A 19,177-nucleotide genomic window follows, 5' to 3' on the forward strand; every position below is an offset into this window, starting at 1 on the left:
ACTTTGTACAATAGTAAACTTCCAATTTTATCTGAAATGATAGTGGTTTAATATGAATAACAAATAATTATAATAGTACCATGCCTCCTCACAAGGAGTTGAAAGAATTTCTCCTATTTGGTCCTATATTTTCATGAAGAGAAGACTTATGCCTTCTGTAGTCCAGGTTTAGGATATGCCTTTGAAGCGCATATTCTCATATATCTTATTCTCATATATCTTTTGCTTCCATGTCTCTGAAATATATTTTCTCTTGCCTCATTTGCACTGCTGCTTTGTCTGTGTATGCTTTATATTAATATCTCTTTACTACCTGGATCTCTAGTATCATTATTAGCCACTGGTCAGGCCATTGTTTGAAAGGAATAAAATTGTCCATCACTAGCACATCCTTGAGGTCACTTGGCATATCTTGGAAACTTGAGGACAGCTGGCACAATACGCCACCTACCAGCAGTGTGCTGAAATATGTCCTTCCAATCTCACCGATGCTTTTTCATTGTCACCTTAAATGCTTATTTTCATTGGAATTCAGAATTCAATAGAGTATGGAGAAGAGCTATCCACTTAAGCTGGAGCACTTAGACCAGTGAAAGCATCTGTATGGGTGAATATTCATCAACTAAATATTAATAGGTTGGTTAACATCCAGCTGGCTGAGCAGCAAAAATATTGATGCTGTTTGACGAATGCATTATTCAATTCACTCATTCCTAGTCAGTCTGTAAACATACCACGAGTCAACACAGCAATAAGCAGGCAGAAGGGAGCGGACTGATCTCCCCCATAACCTTGTGTTTTGTACATAATCTGTTGTTTTGCTTTTTTTTGGACTTGGGTTGTTATTTCAAAGGTTTGATTAGATTTTTTTGTTCAGATTTCACAGTCTGCATGCCAGATTTCCGACTGGTTCTTTCTGTAGTGTAGATATAACAACAGATCTCATGTCCCCTCCTAGAATTTTGCTGGGGTTTCAGAGAGGGCAAGAAGTGGGGTTTTTGGTTGTTTTTCACCTACTGCTAAGTAGAGGCTTTGTTTTTGCTGTGACAAGCAAAATCAGACACGCAGCATGTCAAAAACTCTGAGGCATTGTCTGCCATTGCTTCTGAGTTGTTTTCTTTACTTTGGAAAAGCAGAGAGAAGTGTCATAATCTCTAATTTGGATATATATATAGTACCATTTCCTTGCCAAAGAGACTCCTTTCATCTAGAATCAAAGAAATAAAATCTATCACGCACAGATGAAGTATTAGTTCCTTTATCTCCCTGTAATATATTTTACAGTATTAAGGAAACTATTGCATTTTCCATGGTGATCCTCAACAAGAGTGGTTTCAAAGACTGTTCTATCTATTTTATTTTATTTTTTAATAATAATAAAAAAAAAAATCAGGAAGTTAGGTTATGCAGTGAAATGAAATGGATTTTTTTTTTTTAATATCCATTCCATTGCTCTCAGAGGGAATATTTTTAGACCAAATAAATATTCTGTTCTACTGTAATTAGTGCTCTGAGTAACATCTTCACATTGCACGTTACTGTGGAAAAAAAATCCATAAATGCTCTGTTGCGTAAGTGATGTCCAACTCACTGTTCTGCATTCTTCAGCATGTTATCTTCTGGCTGGACAACTTATTCACTGTACTGAGGGTAACTAGATTTTGAGTACAGTGGTTATTTCAAACACTAATTTGTACTTTAGGCCGTCTAAAAAGTAGTGAGAGGTTTTCTTGAATAATTTTGTGCACTATCCAACATCTTTCAGTATCTTGAACTCTTGGTTTTCATGTTCATATGGTCAGTTCAGCTTGTCTGCAAGGTCTGCATATTGATACTTACCCTGGTTCTAGAAAGAAAATGGTATTAGTATTTCCTGATTAGAACCTTGAAGGCAGAACAACTTCTGGCAGAACATCTTCTCAGGGATAGTTTGTAGTGTGAATGATATTGAGATAGCTCACTATTAACATATTGAAATGAGTCGTCATGAGACTTCTTGAGAAGTTCCCTCTGTAACTATAATACATGGTGTGGAGCAGGGGACGTTTTTATCAGGCAGCCTAAGCACATATGTGGATGTATCCTCTGGTTTGAAAGCAAAACTGCTTGAAAGAGTTCCAGAGTCACCACTCCGAACATAAGACCCTCTCTGCATCCAACCACTAGAAGCTTTTTGCCATTGCTGCAAGCTGTTCGAATGCTGATGAGGACTAGCAGCCTACTGCCAAGCAAGGGAACTAGTAGACGTATGTTTAAGTGCTTTACTGGACGGGGTCCAGAGGATGCTGTGCACTTGAGTAGCCATTAGAAATGCCCCTTGCAATCAATGGGGCTTGAATTCTGGAGCAGGAGGTTGGAATTCAGTAGATTATTCAGGGTAGATACTGAACTGCTCTGTAGATTTTATTTAGTTGTGTTATGCACAAAAACGTTCATCAGATTTGGTTGCTATATTTAACCTATGAAACTTTCTTAGTGTCATTTTGCACAGCTTCAAATGACACGTCCCTCTTACCCTGCTGAGTTACAAAAACCGCACTGCTCACCAAGTGCCTGAACCACCTCCAGCAGCCAGGTGCCGACGCAGCGCAGTGCTAGGAGGGGCTGGCTGGTCAGCTGTGTATCAGTGCCATCAGGTCACCCATTCTGTCACCCACCCCGTGGCAGAGACCACCTCCACCTCCATGTGAAGTATGCCCACAGACATAGTCAGCTGCACTGGGACTGGCATTACTCAACTCTAAAAAGCTGAGTCCTGACAATGCCAGCAGGGTTATATGTGGATATAAGTGAGCAGACAGCCCCAGTGGGACAGCATCGTGGGTGTGAATTTTAGGAGAGAATACCCAACACAGAAATACAGGTTTTCCAATCACAAATAAGATTGACTTAAAATTGTGTACTTAATTTGTATTTGAGCACTCACATAAATGACCTGTTTTCCAGAAGTATAACAAAGTGCTGTCATCTTAGCTAAAAGACGTAGAAGCTTGGTTGGTTACATTTAGGGCAGAGGGAGTTGCTGGATTTTTCTCAGTAAAGTAGAATGCTGAGACAAGATTTTATGGAAATATTTTCTATCAGTTTTATACCAATGTGTTATGGCTTTCTATATTCTCCAGAAATACAACAGCTCTGCAGAATTTTTATTTTTGGATCTTAACGGGAAGAGTTCTTTTATTCATCCAAGGAAGACTTCATTCTGCCTATCCTAATCTTAATTCAAAAAAATACTCTGGCTGTCACTTACATTGGAGAAGCTTCTTATCCTGTCACAGTCTCTTCTTTGCACATGAAAAGAGAAATATTGCTTATTTGCTACAGCTGCCAAGAAGCACGTTTTGAATTAAACAAGGCGATGTGACAGGCTGAGAGTAATCACATGCAAAAAAAAAAAAAAAAAAAAAAAAAAGAAAAAAGAAAACATGCATACTGGAAAAATGAATCACACCTATTATCATCATACTGGCCTGGCCATGTTGGTCTCCTAAAAAGGAGTAAGCTGAAACATAACTGGAAATTATGCAACCTTCAGGTGGAATGAAATCTATATTATTCTTTCACATACAGAAAGTATTCAGGACTCCACCTTCAGGAGTCACTTAGTGTTGAAAGCACAGCAGCGTGTCAAACTGAACTGTTTTCACAAAGGAAGCACTGAACCCATGCAACTCAGTGTTACTAGATATCAAGAGGCCAAAAGCTTAGCTGTACTCAAAAACAAGTCAGATGACAAAGCCCATGTCTGCATTAGATGAGGTATGTTTTAAATTAAGATTTGTTCTGAACTGTCATGTTTCAGATCAATGTCAACAACATAAACAATGAGGTAAGGAATAAACTCTGGCAGCATGTTTTTTTTTTTTTTTTTTTTTTTTTCTTTAACACTTCTTTCTGTTTTTCTCTGAAGCTTCTGGCATGGATATCCATCAATCTCAGGACTCTGGACCAAAAGGACAATTTGCGAATTGCTTTGTTTCAAATGGCTGTAACGCCACCGCTGCAGAGGGCAGTGCATACAGGCTCTGGCATGGTGTGACCCAGCACACTGGAGATCACATGCCTGGCTCCTGGCACACTGGGTTGATCCCCTTAGTGTACAGCACCCAGTACTGCTCATTTGGTTTAGGCAAGTAGGCAAACTCCAGCAGCATTGGGTCCTGGCCTGGACCTGGCTGCCCAGTAATGTGCATCTCCAGCGTTGTTACCTTTGCTTCAAGAATCCTTCAGGTTTTAGTAGCACAGTGATATCCTGATATTGCTTGAGGAGAAAAAATAGGGTTTGGTGGGAATGCTGAGTCTTTGAGTGAAGCAGCCCTACCTAGCTTTAATTGGTACTTTGCTACTATTCCCTTCTCGTGTTAATGAATGTCACCTTGGGCTCCACAAGCATCTCTTCGTTCCCAAAGAGCTGGAAGCTAACTATTCATTGCTTCTGCAAATCCACCACAATATGAACCAGTAGTTCTAGTTAAAGACTTACTTCCTGATTATCTGCAACGTTTGCAACTTGAATACTAAATGGATTGTCTGAGAGACAAGATGATGGCGATTCAAAACCAGTACACAACTGAAGAGAATTTGATAAAGGCAGTGCAGTGCCTGTCTCTAGCAGCAGGTGGCAATGCAAAATACTGCTTCATGGCTGCAGTTAGAAAAAAAGAAGCAACATTCCAGAAAATACTCTTCAAAGCTCCCGGAGTGCAGTTATCACAGCTTTCTGTTTCACAGATCTCATTTGGCTGTTCAGTACAATCGCAATGACTTTCTTAAAGGCCAGTGTGTCTCCAAGCCACTTACATTGCTTTCTGTTAAGAAACAATAGGATGACAAGAAACAGAAAGTGGTCTTGACAAATTACACGGCATATGAGAGAACAATCAGTCATTAGTGACAGTGCATCTGACAGGCCATGCTCATTTGAACAAAATGACCAAAAGATTCAAGATCCCATTTGGAGCAGGTTAATTCCCCTTCTGATCTTACAAGCAGGTGCAGCGATCCCACAAAAAAATCAGGTACTCACTCCAGTTCCAGTAGTTAATCTGTCTCAGCAGAGCTCCCTATTGAACACACACGAAAAATCCTTGCAGATTGTTTCTGTTTTACCGCAGAGCAATTCAACCCCATTTTCTTTAAATTATTCCAACAGTGCCCTAACAAATGGTTGGACCAGTGCAAACGAGGAGGTAAGGAAGTAGGCAGCAAACTGTGGTGTTTCAAGGGCATGACCACACAAAAAAAATAGTGTTTTTTTTTTTTTTGTTTTGTTTTTTTTCCTCGTGTCTATGGTATTGGAAAGAGAGTGAGAACTGTACTGGGGATTGCCCTGATTTTATTTGGTCCTGTGGTAAATCTAAGTTCCATATTTGTAGCACAGAATCTCTACCTCCTTGATCCCACAGAACATTATACCCATACAAATGTATTAAATTTCTTTTCTTGCATTCAGTTACGGTTTTAATTTAATTGTAAGAAATGAACTGTTACAGTTCACGTACAAGTTCATTGATGAGAACTGTATACAGCATTTTAAATGCAATGCCCAACCGATTAAGGTAAACCATGTTGCTCAGGCAACAGCTAGAGACACTGGGGAAAAATACTCCTGGCAGATGAGAGGCAATATTCATCAAATAAAATATCACAAAATCTGTGGGGAAGGGAAAATCATAATCAGCTCACAAATTTTCAGGATAAAAAAGGAGTCAAAATTGAGCCAATAAATATTTCTGTAATTTTGCTTTCCATATGAGTCTTTGGAAGTCTTAGTTAAGCCGGACAAAGTCACAGTTAACTAAATCAAGGCATGATTCAAAAACTATTGCAGTTTGCTGACGCCAAACTAAGACTGAGGCCAAAATGTTTTGTCTGCTTTTGGAGATCAACCAACTGTTTAAAATAAAACTTATGCAGAAAGTTTGGAGAGAAGTGCCATATTTTGCTAAGAACTTACTCTTTAATTTTCATTTCCCTTCCATTCTGCTCCGCAGTGTCATCCAGCAGAACTGAAAATATTGCTACAGACATTTGGTGCAATTATGAAATGTCCTGATATGATTTGATGTGGTACCTTTAAACCTACTCTTTTACCTGCACTAGCACTGATGTCGTGTAATATACCGAGAACAGAATTCTTAGCAAAGCTGTGTGCTAACCTGGAAAATTTCTAGGTACCAGAAAGCTTTGTAAGAATAGAAATGTTAACAAAAGGAACTAAAACCTACATTACCCATGCTGGAGTCATGAAATTTGCAGAAAAGTCCCTTTTGCTGTTACAGGCAGGACTGTTTCATGGGCATGCTGTAGCAAGAAAAGCTGGACTACACAACTGCCGTAAATGATACTTCACATCAGTAAAGGCTGTTCAAGTTATCTACTGAGTTTCTGGTGTAATTTCCAGCAAGGCAGGGAAAATGCAAGTCCCATTATCATACAGGGAAGTAATGCCCTGCATGAGTGCTGAGTAACTCTGCTATCTCAGCACTGTAAAGACTAATCTCTGCCACTGACTGCCCAGCAGACCACTCCAGCAGGAATAGTTTCTTGTTTGAGTAGCTCCCTCATAGCCTTATTTTTACTGAAGACTGGCCATGAGGCTCCAATTCTATATATGCCAGCTGTTTTTAAAGTGGGTATTTTTCACAGCCCAACCAATAAGCAATACTCTAAGTGAACTGTCAAATCTCAGAAGTGATAATGCAGTGCTTATCCAAGAGCTATACATATCTGTTTAGGTGGACATTCATTTATCAGGTGTGTTTGTCTTATTCAATTTATTAAACAGGTTGCATTACTTTCCGTGGTCTATGGCAATTCATTATTATATGTATATGAAATATGATGGATAAAATGGATAGATATGAATTTGAGACTTCTGAAATCTATAGTCACTTTGATAGAAATTTATGTATAGGCATAAAGAAAAGGCAACTGTGTCCACTCACCTAGCATACCGATAAGAACCTTGTTTCTGCAGTGTGTTTTTGTTACCATATGTGACATCTGAATTTGTGAACTTTTCTCTAAGTTGTCATTTGCAAAGAGGGGAGGAGGGCTCTCTGCCTTAGTGTTCCCCTTCAATGTCAAATGGATTTTTTTTAAAACTTCTTTTAAAATAGCTGAATGGCAAGTTTACAGGTTTACATTTTCTATCACTATCCCAATCCTGTTTCAGTAGAGAGCACAAGCACACAGTGCAACGCTTATTACAGCAGCAGCTAATGGGCAGATTCTAGAAGATATCTGGAAGCCTGAAGAATCCAGATGCTTCCCTACATCTTCAGAGATCCTTTAGCTCACAGGGAGATTCATGAGATCTTCCCCCCTCTGCTATTTGACGTACCTGAGCTGTTGCTTCCAGCCAACATGGTTGGACTGACAGAGGATCTCCCCAGCCTGCTGGAGACCATGGGTGGGCCCGGCGTTCCATCCCATTCCTGAGCTTTCCCTGGCTCCCTGGAGGAAGCTGTCCCATGGTGGCCTCCCCTCTCTTTGTTTTCCAGCTTTGGTAGTGGTTCAGTGCTGTGACTTCTGATCTTCAGCTCATCTAGCGGTTCTACAAAATACACAAATGCATATTTCATTATAGAGTGCCTGCTAATTACCTATATCATGTAACAATGTTTTGCTCAGTATTCAATATATACCAATCATAAATCTTTTAAGCGCAATTTATATCACCATTTTACTATCTAGGCCCCAAACCTATTGCTTATGTTGGTTTCAACACACTGTTTAATTAAAACAATACACAATGCAGGAGATGGGTAAAATGTGACTTTTCTGCTAAAACTTTGCACACCAGGAAAATATTTCTGAAAATGGTATCCTATCAAATTATGCTTTTATTAACAGTTTAGGGAAATACTTCAATTCTTTTGAGCTGTCATTTCTCTGAGAATAAGTTCTTCTCTGGGCACTTTCTAAGGAAGCTGTCTCCTAAGGCAATATTGTGCAAGCAACATATCTGCACTCCTTCATGAGCACTAGCAGAAGGCACACAAACCACAAATCTGTCCAGCATTAATATTTTGGGTGCGCCCAACACCATAACCTAGGGATTAATATTTCACTTCTCTGAAAAATCCTTGGAGTCGTACAATGACTTTCTGCTTGCAACACCATGAGTCAATGTTAGGGAAGAAATTCAAAAAACAATTGAATGATTTTTTTTAATTTTTTCTTCAGGCAGTGATATCAGCTTTCTTCATGGCTGGTGATTTTCTGTTCCTTTCCTGAGACCCTCATTTCTTTTCTTGCAGGTTCAGCAATGCAATGGAGAAACAATTCAACCTTTTCCATCTGTAGCTGTGAAAAATTCACATGAAAAACTATACACTGAAGAAGTATTAGATTACTAAGTCATAACAGCTAATCACTGTGGTACTCAGTTATTCAAAGCCTTAACTGTTTAATTCCTTTTAATAGAAAACATTTGTATGAGTTTGGATTTTTATGCATCATATTTAAGCTCAAAAACATCCTTATGTGATGCTCTCAGTTCTAGCCATACAGGTTTAGAAATCAGCCCCCTGATGTACCTTAATTTCAGTGTGTACCAACAGTCTTGGAATTTACACTTAATACAGATGGACAATCTTTCCTTGAGACTTGCCTGGAAATCTTTTTGTGGCTACAAAAGACATTCCAAAATGGGGGAAAGCCAAGTGGAGGGAAAATGCCAGGAGCCATTCACAAGCAGGAGGTGACAACAGGCCCCAGGGGATCCACATATCTCCGGCAGTGCTCTGGGTGTGCAGGACTGCCGGAGATGCAGTGCCAAAATTTGACTGAGTAACCCCTTCCTCTCCTGATCCCCTCCAGGGCCTGGAACTGAGACTATCCAGCAGGAACTGCCACTCAGGTGGTGCAGTCCCATGAAAATGAACTCTGCTTTGTGGCTCAGCCCTTCTCCCACCATTCACCCTTGCGACAGTAGAAGTGGTAGAGGCAATATTTGACATCTACATGGGATGACAGGGACCACACTTAAGCACAACAGCAACAAAATCTCATATTTTGGCTTTGAGTTCTTTGACATTCCAGTCTGCAGATGAACTTGTTGAAGAGCACTAACAGAGTCATTCTGAAATTTCCTCAAGGAAACATATTGGAAAAAAAATCTAACTGGATATGCGATGTAATATTAATTGTGTAACCATTAATGTACTTCACGAATTACTATTAATTAATAGTGAAAATTCATGTTAAGGTTATCATACCACAACCTCCAAAATTTTATTTTGTTATTACTCACAGTAGAATCATAGAATCATAGAATCATAGAATCATAGAATCATAGAATATCCGGAGTTGGAAGGGACCCTTAAGGATCATCAAGTCCAACTCTTGACACCACACAGGTCTACCCAAAAGTTCAGACCATGTGCCTAAGTGCACAGTCCAATCTCTTCTTAAATTCAGACAGGCTCGGTGCAGTGACCACTTCCCTGGGGAGCCTGTTCCAGTGTGCAACCACCCTCTCTGTGAAGAACCCCCTCCTGACGTCCAGCCTAAATTTCCCCTGCCTCAGCTTAACCCCGTTCCCGCGGGTCCTGTCACTAGTGTTAATGGAGAAGAGGTCTCCTGCCTCTCGACACCCCCTTACGAGGAAGTTGTAGACTGTGATGAGGTCTCCCCTCAGCCTCCTCTTCTCCAGGCTGAACAGGCCCAGTGACCTCAGCCGTTCTTCGTACGTCTTCCCCTCAAGGCCTTTCACCATCTTCGTAGCCCTCCTCTGGACACTTTCCAACAGTTTCATGTCCTTTTTATACTGTGGTGCCCAGAACTGCACACAGTACTCGAGGTGAGGCCGCACCAGCGCAGAGTAGAGCGGGACAATCACCTCCCTTGACCTACTAGCGATGCCGTGCTTGATGCACCCCAGGACACGGTTGGCCCTCCTGGCTGCCAGGGCACACTGCTGGCTCATATTCAACTTGCTGTCTACCACGACCCCCAGATCCCTCTCTTCTAGGCTGCTCTCCAGCGTCTCATCGCCCAGTCTGTACATGCAGCCAGGGTTTCCCCGTCCCAGGTGCAGGACCCGGCACTTGCTCTTATTGAACTTCATGCGGTTGGTGATCGCCCAGCTCTCCAACCTGTCCAGATCCCTGTGTAAGGCCTTTACGCCCTCATTTGAGTCCACAACTCCTCCAAGTTTGGTGTCATCAGCAAACTTGCTCAAAATACCCTCTATTCCTACATCCAGATCGTTTATAAAAATATTGAAAAGTACCGGCCCTAAAATGGAGCCTTGAGGGAGCCCACTGGTGACCGCCCGCCAGCCTGACACAGCCCCATTTACCATAACCCTTTGGGCCCTGCCCGTTAGCCAATTGCTCACCCATCGTATGATGTTTTTATTTAGCTGTATGGTGGACATTTTGTCCAGTAGGATCCTATGGGAAACCGTGTCAAAAGCCTTGCTGAAGTCCAAAAAAATCACATCAGCTGGTTTCCCTTGGTCCACCATACGGGTGATCTTATCATAAAAGGAAATCAGGTTAGTTAGGCAGGACCTACCCTTCACAAGCCCATGCTGGCTGGGACCAATGACTGCTTTGTCCCCCAGGTGCGCCTCAATAAGTCCGAGAACCAACTTCTCCATGATTTTACCAGGCACTGACGTGAGACTGACAGGCCTGTAATTGCTAGGGTCTTCTTTCTGACCCTTCTTGAAAATTGGCACAACATTTGCCAGCTTCCAGTCTACCGGGACCTCTCCAAATTCCCAGGATCGTTGAAAAATAATTGAAAGAGGTTCCGCGATGACGTCCGCCAGCTCTTTCAGCACCCGGAGATGAATCCCATCCGGACCCATGGACTTGTAGGGATCCAGGTGGAGTAGAAAATCCCGCACATGTTCAGGGTCAGTTGGGAGTTTGTCATCCCCACTGTCCCGGTCCTCCAGCTCAGGGCACCCTGGGTCCCGAAGCCCATCATCGGCATTGAAGACAGAGGCAAAGAAGGCGTTAAGCGTCTCTGCTTTGCCTATGTCATCGTCTGTGAGGAGACCTTCCCTATCAAGGAGCGGCCCTATGTATTCTTTAGTTCTCCTTTTTCCATTTACATATCTAAAAAAACCCTTTTTATTTTCTCTCACAGACACAGCCAGCTTTAACTCTAGCTGTGCTTTGGCCACACGAACTTTCTCCCTACAAACACGAACAGCATCCCTGTATTCTTTCCATGACGCTTGGCCCTCCTTCCAGTAGCGAAACACTCTCTGTTTCCGCCTAATCTCCATTAGAATGTTCCTGGTCAGCCATGCCGGCCTCCTGCCCCGCCTGCCTGACTTGCGATATTTAGGAATTGCCTGATCTTGTGCTTCTAGGAGGCATTGCTTAAAGAATGACCAGCACTGGTGGACATTGAGGCCTTCAAGAGCAGTTTCCCAGGGGACCTTGCTGACTAGTTCCCTGAGCAGCCTGAAGTCCGCTTTCCCCATATCTAGGGATGAGGTTTTGGTGGCACTTTTCCTTCTGTCACCATAAATTTTGAACTCAACCACTTCATGGTCGCTATGACCGAGGCGGCCACCAATCACCACATCTCCCACCAGACCCTCTCTGTTTTCTAGCAACAGGTCTAGGAGGGCACCTTTCCTAGTTGGCTCCGTTAGCACCTGCACCAAGAAGTTATCATCTAGGTGCTTCATGAACCTCCTGGACTTGCTCGTGTCAGCCGTGTGGCACTCCCAGTTAACGTCCGGCAAGTTGAAGTCCCCCATAAGGACAAGGGGAGTTAATCTCGAGGCCTCTCTTAGTTCTGTAAAGAATAATTTATCGGCGCTATCGTCCTGGCCAGGCGGTCTGTAATAGACTCCCACAACGACATCCCCTTTATTCGTTCATCCCTTGATCCTTACCCAGAGGCTCTCAACTTTGCCATCGCCGACCTGAAGTTCCACACAGTCCAGCCCCTGCTTCACATACATCGCCACCCCACCACCTCGCCTACCCTGCCTGTCCCTCCTGAAGAGCCTGTAACCATCTATCGCAACACCCCAGTCACAGGACTCATCCCACCAGGTTTCGCTTATGCCGATGATGTCGTAGTTGCGGAACTGGGCCAGGACTTCTAGCTCATCTATTTTATTCCTCATACTGCGTGCGTTTGTGTAGAAGCACTTCAGGTGCGTCTCCTTACACTCAGCACCTTGTGGATCTGACCGAAGGACCTCACAGTAGTAACATTCCATCAGAAAAGTAAAAAACGATCCCAGTTTAGCAAGTCCCATAAACAACACTCAGTGACATTTGTGTGACAAAGACTTTCAAAAATCAAACCACTTCCTTGAACTTCTAGGTCACTTACCTACTTTAATATGTGCAAAAAAGAATACTGTAATGAAAATCCAAACTGTTTGTTTTTCCTGTTTGGTACCCCCACAGGGTATGAAGTTGAATAGCAGTCTGTATCAGTATAACATGACATCTGCCTTTCAGGGACCTGTGCTACGGTGTCTGTAACACAGCTCTGTGACTGCGTAAGGAGACTTGCTAATACAAAGAGCTGCGCAAAGAATTGCTGAGCCCAAATTACTCGATTTGAACTGTTTCACTTACCAATAAAAAGGCTTTTTTTTTTTTTTGAATATCAATCTATCAAAAATAATTACGCAAAAATAATATGAACACACATCTGATTTTCTTGTTCTTTTTACCAATAACATGCACTTTGAACGACCGAAATTTCAAAATATTTTGGAAGTGCACACAACTTTCTTTCCCACCAATACAGGACTCTGTCTAGTTTGCAGTGCTTACATTCCAGCAAAATGAGGAGAAAGCCAAAAGAATAGCAAGTGTGTTCAAAAATACAGAAGCTGGCCCTACAAGCACCCCCCAGCTCAATGCAGCATGCAGTAGAGTTAATTTACTATGCCATGCTACTGGAAACGCTGTGATTGCCTTGGTGAAAACCTTCCCTGTGTGCATCCCATTGACACTACTTAAACACCAGCCCTTGAAATCTCACATTCTCGTGCAGTCAGCCCTTAGTTACAGTGGAAACACTCCATCTGAGTGTGGAGCTAAGGATCTGTCCACTTCAGTTTACTCAAAAGAGGAGCATTTGTACTTGGTGCTTGATAAAAATGATTTGTGCATTCCTAGTTTTATTATCAGCTAGATCAAAGTACAGCAGTTCTCTACAAACAGCTGGAAACTATGGAAGTATTCAGGCTAAATAAAGAGTTGGTTTATAGTCTGTTTCTTTGTAAGGTGTAGAAAATCAGTTTTCAGCTGGCTGTCTAGACTTCGTAAATTTATATTCCGCTATTCTTTCGGGGGGGCTTTTCAGTTCTCAGTTTATCTGAAAAGTAATATATCCTAAAAATGAAAAGCAGATTGAATCAGATTATAATGTCAAGCAACCCATCCCAGAGCCCAAATCATTATTATTTTGTGATCATTATCAGTAACGCTGATACACAATCAGAAAAACAACCTGTCAGTGTTTTATCTGGTTTTCTATAATATTACTTTCCTGTTTACTTCAGAATACATTTAGAAAATAATAAAAAATTGTACTGCTTCACTTTTACTCAAATAATTTGTAGGGAATTTTACAAGAATTTCAGCTTGCTTAATAACTGTCAGTGGGAATCATACTCAGTCAGTAAGAAAAAAATCACTGTGCTAGTTCTTGCTTGATTAAAAAAGTATCTCACTTTTAGTGTGCCCGGGACAGCTCCAGAAGTGCCAAACACTCCTCTCCCAGGTCCTGGAGCAACACTGGGACCTTTTGGTGACTCCCACCTGCACTTGGAGGGTTTCATACTGTCAGCTACTCTCTGCTGAAAATGCAGCCCCATGGAGCAAACTCAGTGGTAGAAATTGTCCCTCATAAAAACACGGTGGTCATGGCTTCGTATTTTTGCTCATGTCATCAGGCAGGAGGCACTGGCAGACAGCAGAGCACACTCTGCTCTGTAGCTCCTGGCTGTTGGTACCTATGGGGTGGTGGCCTTATCATCGACTGAAACTCAAACCAATGTATTTTAAACAGGGTAATACTTGAAAAAGACTACAGCAAGATTTAAGAGGCCACTTTATCCACATTGCTGCCTTACTAAAGACACAAACTCTGACTGGTCACATATACTCTGCTGGAACATAACAGTAGCTACCACACTTTTTTTTATTATTATTATTATTACTTTTTATTTGAGAAGTGCAGCAACACAGATGGGATCTAAGTTACCTCATGCTGCTAAAAACCTTAATTTGAAGTTCGGAGATACTGAAGCTCAGTATTATGCTGGGAATTCACCGAATCATATGATGGCCACAGGCAAATCTTTTCACAGTCAAGTGCTGTATTTTGAAAGCTGAAATTATTATGGAAAGCATCTTTATTGTTCAATAATTCGTAAGCCAAAATAGTACATAAAAATGTAAATTTCAAGAAATAATTCACTGCTTTAAATATTTATGGATACAGTTGGTTGAACTGCCATAAAGGCATTCAAATGCTTCAAGCACTTCCAGGTGTCACTGTATTTTAATATTCAAAGACATGCATTTTCCTTATTTATATCACGTAAATCTCAGGCTTTTCAATGTCAAGAATAAGATGGTGGCTAGAATCTTGTACAGAGAACATATTTTATTTATAATTGATGTGTACAGTTTCCCCTTTATGAAGGATCCCCTAACAGCTACACACTCGGCAAGGCTGGCATGTGAGCTGGGGGACTGGAAGACTTGTAAATGCTGAAGAAAGTGAGAAACAAACCGGGTTAATCAGCTGTAGCTCAGACCAAAGCAGACTGCAAAACACAGCTAAGGAAAACATCTTACCTGAAAAGCTGCCACTCAATATATACTCTGTGCTCAGTCTGCCACTAAGCTCTTACAAACACAAATTAACCTCAGGATCTGGTTAGCACAAAGCTAGGTGATAAACAGCAGAACCTTTGTAACTGGGCCTTTTCTGGGGGAGGGAAGAAGAGCCATTGTCTTAAGGAACTTTAAAGGAGGCTTGCTCTCTGCTGTCTTTGTCAGTTGTGAGCTGAAACGTATAAGCTAATCAACCATGCATTATTCATGTAGTCTTCTTCTGTGTGTTTGTTATAAACCTAAATAAATAATACATCACTCCAGGCAGAACTCGGATACTTTGGGAAGTAAATGGCACTGCTCACAGGGCCTATATTTAAGCATGAGCAGGCACATGTAAAGCCAGGACAGCACCTGGGATGGGGCGATGGGGTGAATGACAAACCCCAACCACCCCAGCGTCACTACAGGCCTCACCCCACACCTACAGCTGCATGGTGGGCATGCAGGAACAGTGATGTCCCCAAGGGCACACCTGGCCACCAGCAGCAGTGAGGGACATACCCAAAGGGACACCTGGCCACCAGGAGGGACAGAGACGTGGGATCAGAATGCAGCCAGCACGTGTGTGGTCGGAGCTAACAGACATGTCTCAGGCTTCAGCCCCTTCCTCATCCTTTCCCTCTAGCTCCTGGTGAGGACAAAAAGCCACCCGCAGCTCCACCCGTGTCCTACATCACGCCACCAGCACAACAGCAGCATGTGCCCATCCACTGTGGACATCATATGCGGAGCCCTTGAGGAAATCCCAGGCCGGTGTTACTTCTTTCTGCACACCAGGAATTTGTATTTACCTGTACTACACATTTCAAAAATAGGATCAGCCTTTTAATGGCTTTCTTGATGTGTGGTTGTCTGATCTGTACAGTCATAAATGTATCACAAGCCTGCCCAAAGAAAACAAATAGGCTATTAATACTGCACATGAGAAACGTGGATAATGCTCAGTGCTTAAGCCATTTTTCCACCAAAACGGGAGTATATTATACTGGCAGTGAAAGCCATTTCCTCATCTTTATTAACTATGGTGATTTGTCTATGCTGACTTCATCTACTTGCTAATTAGGCAGAAGTTTGCTTTGCATATCAATTTTTAATACCCCTTTTTACACTTAAGTGAGAGTTGCAGCAGCCAGCTTGTTCAATTAAAAGCAGCTCTGACCTAGTTCCATGCAAAATCAATAGAAAGCCTGAAAGAGTCTCACAAACCATCTAACATTTAAGGAGACATGGCTGAAATGCTGCTTGGTGTTCACTGAGCACATGCTCCTGTGAGCAGCGTGGGGTTTGTTGTTACAGAGAAATACGGATGAGTTCACATCTGCCCAGTACGGTCCTGCCAAGATCAGCCCTGCCTGCTAGAGACAGCAAGGGGAGGGAAAGAGGTACTGCTGAAGAATCTGTTTGGTCGATTTTCTGTGGCTATCCCAAAGCTGTTAAGTGGGCAATCATGGCAAGAACAACGACGAGATAGGGAGAGAAAAAGCCCACACTGCAATTAATTGGAGACCGACAAAAAAAATAAAAAAGGGGGGGGGGTAGATTTATAACAAAAGATCATCCAAAGCTTCAGAATTTAAAAAAAAAAATAACACAAAACAGAAATTTGGAAAAGGAGAAAAACATTGATAAAATTGTAAAGGGAGACAGAGATATTCTCATATGTTAACTTTATTGAGTTATTGATTAAATTACTATTATTACATATGAAACTCCAGAAATTTCTGAAGGACCATTAGGGAAGTAAGCGATATTCAATGAAAAATTAAGATTATTAAGATCTAGGTGAGAAAAAGAATTTTTCAAATTTCAATAAATTTCAACCAGCATTATCAGTCGCTTAAAAGATAAAGTTTTAGAAGTTCTGCATTTTAAGACATATATTTAACACTGTTTGATGGCATACAGTAAGAGGAGAAATCCTCTTGTGATTTAGTCAGTCATCTTCTTGATTGACTGAAATATAGGAAAACCTGTTTTTAATCTTACATAAGGAGAGCCATTTAAGACAGTTATATTTTGCCACATATTATAGAAATGGTGACAACATAATACCTCCCGTTTCCAATGGGGCCATCATTATCTCCTAATTATTTCTTTCACTCCCACCCTTGATCTTTCACATGTGCCTATTCTGATCCAGTTCATGTCACTGCCTGATCTTTTGACTAAGAATATACCTGAAGTATATGCGTTATTTTACAGCTGTATTACCAAGGCAATTAAAAATCAACATCCTGGGATTCTCACCGTTAAATCAAGTGGTATTCTTAGAAAGGATGTGTTGCTATTAGTAGGTTTACTACTTACCTTGGAGCAGTCACAGTTATGTAATTAAGCAGAACACTTCATTCTCTGATATATATATATATATATATAATTCCAGCTTTCAAAACTGGATATATTGGGAATAACCAAAACCTCACAGAACCTCAACACAAGCCTCTCTGTTCCCCACTGCTTTCTTGGGCAAAAATCTAAGTACAGCAAGTCAAAGGCAATTTTGTCGTTGACCTCAACAAAGCAAGGACTTTCTTTCCTGCAGTTAATATTTTGGGCTAGTCAGCTAGGCTGATTCATATGAGTGTATAACATAGTTGCTATGGGTGAGCTGCAAACATCTCTCCTACATAGTCTGTGCACCCAGACCTCCCACTGATAATCCAGGCTGCCCTTTCAGTCAAACTAAATGCGTGCACATAGAATTTGTACTTGTAGATGGGTACATACATGGTCTATGTCTATTTGCAGCAAACAAGATTTAAGTGCAAGAAGAAGAAAGATGATTATTTTGAAATGCTGGAATGGTTTTGTGGCAGTCTTGAGAACCTTACCTCTCCTCCTGCCTTCCATACTGGTATCACTGACACTGCCCTTGGACTGACACTATTCAGCAACATGCGTGTGCAACACAAGCACATCTTGCCATCCCCACCCTAAACTCAGCACTGATCAAAGAAAACACTGTTAGACAAAACAGGCAATTAAACTGTGGAAATCAGTGACACTTGCTATGAAAGGTTGCCAAACTGTTACTAGCTTTCAGTTTGAAAGGAAGATGGACCCTACTCTTACTTAACTGCTTTCCTTCCCAACATTGTTCATCTCACTACATTCTCATTCCATTATTCAGGTTCTTAGGTGCACAGCCTTCATGTTTTGATGTGGAACTGATGGTTGGATGGTCACTGCATATGTCCTAGCACAGTATGATAACAAATCAGAAGAAAAGGGAGAGACAAAAAAGCTGAAATATACAGACATTTTAATAAAAATGTTTTGGAAGACAGTTCATGACCTTAAGTTTCAAAGCTTCACTTCAAAATATCAATTGTTAATAGAAGTGCTGACTATATCAAACTTGGCAACATTTTTTGTCAAGTTTTCTGCTGAAAAGCAGCCTTTGAACTACAACAGCAGTTCAAATGCAGTGTTTTTCCATTGTTTGATCACTTTTGTATCTTCTAAAGTATACAGCATCGTCCACATACAGTAGTAAACAAAAATCTGTCATTGGTCAAAAAAATATGAAGATAGCAATGCGTGCACTGGTTGTGAAAACTGGAGAAAAAATCCTCACCCTTGGATTTTCACATAAAAAAATCAGATAGAAAGTTGGAAAGAAAATAAATTACTTCTTCTTTTTCTTTTTTAACTACCTGTGTGTGCGTATATATATGTATATATTTGTATAAATATATAAAAGTTATTGATGGTTTTCTCTTTATAGAGCCCTTTAGCAAATGAGAAAATTTACCATTCAATATTGGAACAAATATCTCATCCGTACAGCTTTCCTTCTACCATAGTATTTTACCAGTGAAAGGAAAGACTGAAGGTGTTGCAATGTTGGCTTTACCTGAATTTTGCTCTCAGCCTTACAAAGCCAGGCACAAGCAAATGGACTTTCCAGTGCAGATGCTGTGCCAAGCCACAGCTGGGTACTATTCTGCAAGTTCTACCGATTACAGAATGAAACATCCATACCATTCTGTCTTTCTCTGTCTCTTAACAAAGTTAATGATTTTAGGCCCTCCCTCCTTTCTAATTACTGGTTTCATTTTGTGAAACTGTTTTTTACTCTTGCTAGCTAAGCAACTGTTAAGCCATGGCAGCACAGACTTCAGATCCCAAGGAAATCAGTAAAACCGCAGATGGCCTTACACAGCTCCGGCTGATGCCCGTGCTTGCAAGACATTACTATTATTGCTTTCGCAAGTGCACAGCAAGTGTGTCTGTATGTGTTACAACACATATAAATTAAAAATAAATTACACAAACGTTGCCCAAGCAGTAAAATGGTTGTAGATTTCCTGGAGGAAGGTACT

General features: G+C 41.2%; 1 protein-coding gene across 4 annotated transcripts in view; it reads right to left on the bottom strand.

The window, feature by feature from the left end:
• The window catches only part of NYAP2 (neuronal tyrosine-phosphorylated phosphoinositide-3-kinase adaptor 2), a 141,334-nt gene that overhangs the window by 26,864 nt on the left and 95,293 nt on the right, over positions 1–19,177 (bottom strand). For all 4 annotated transcript variants that reach the window (XM_084528834.1, XM_084528833.1, XM_084528835.1 and 1 more), the window contains exon 6: positions 7,346–7,558. In XM_084528834.1, the coding sequence (XP_084384960.1) occupies positions 7,346–7,558 (213 nt within the window). The remainder of the gene's footprint in view (positions 1–7,345; positions 7,559–19,177) is intronic.

The sequence above is a fragment of the Aythya ferina genome (genome assembly GCF_964211825.1).
Source record: "Aythya ferina genome assembly, chromosome: 9".
In the NCBI taxonomy this organism is placed as follows: domain Eukaryota; kingdom Metazoa; phylum Chordata; class Aves; order Anseriformes; family Anatidae; genus Aythya; species Aythya ferina.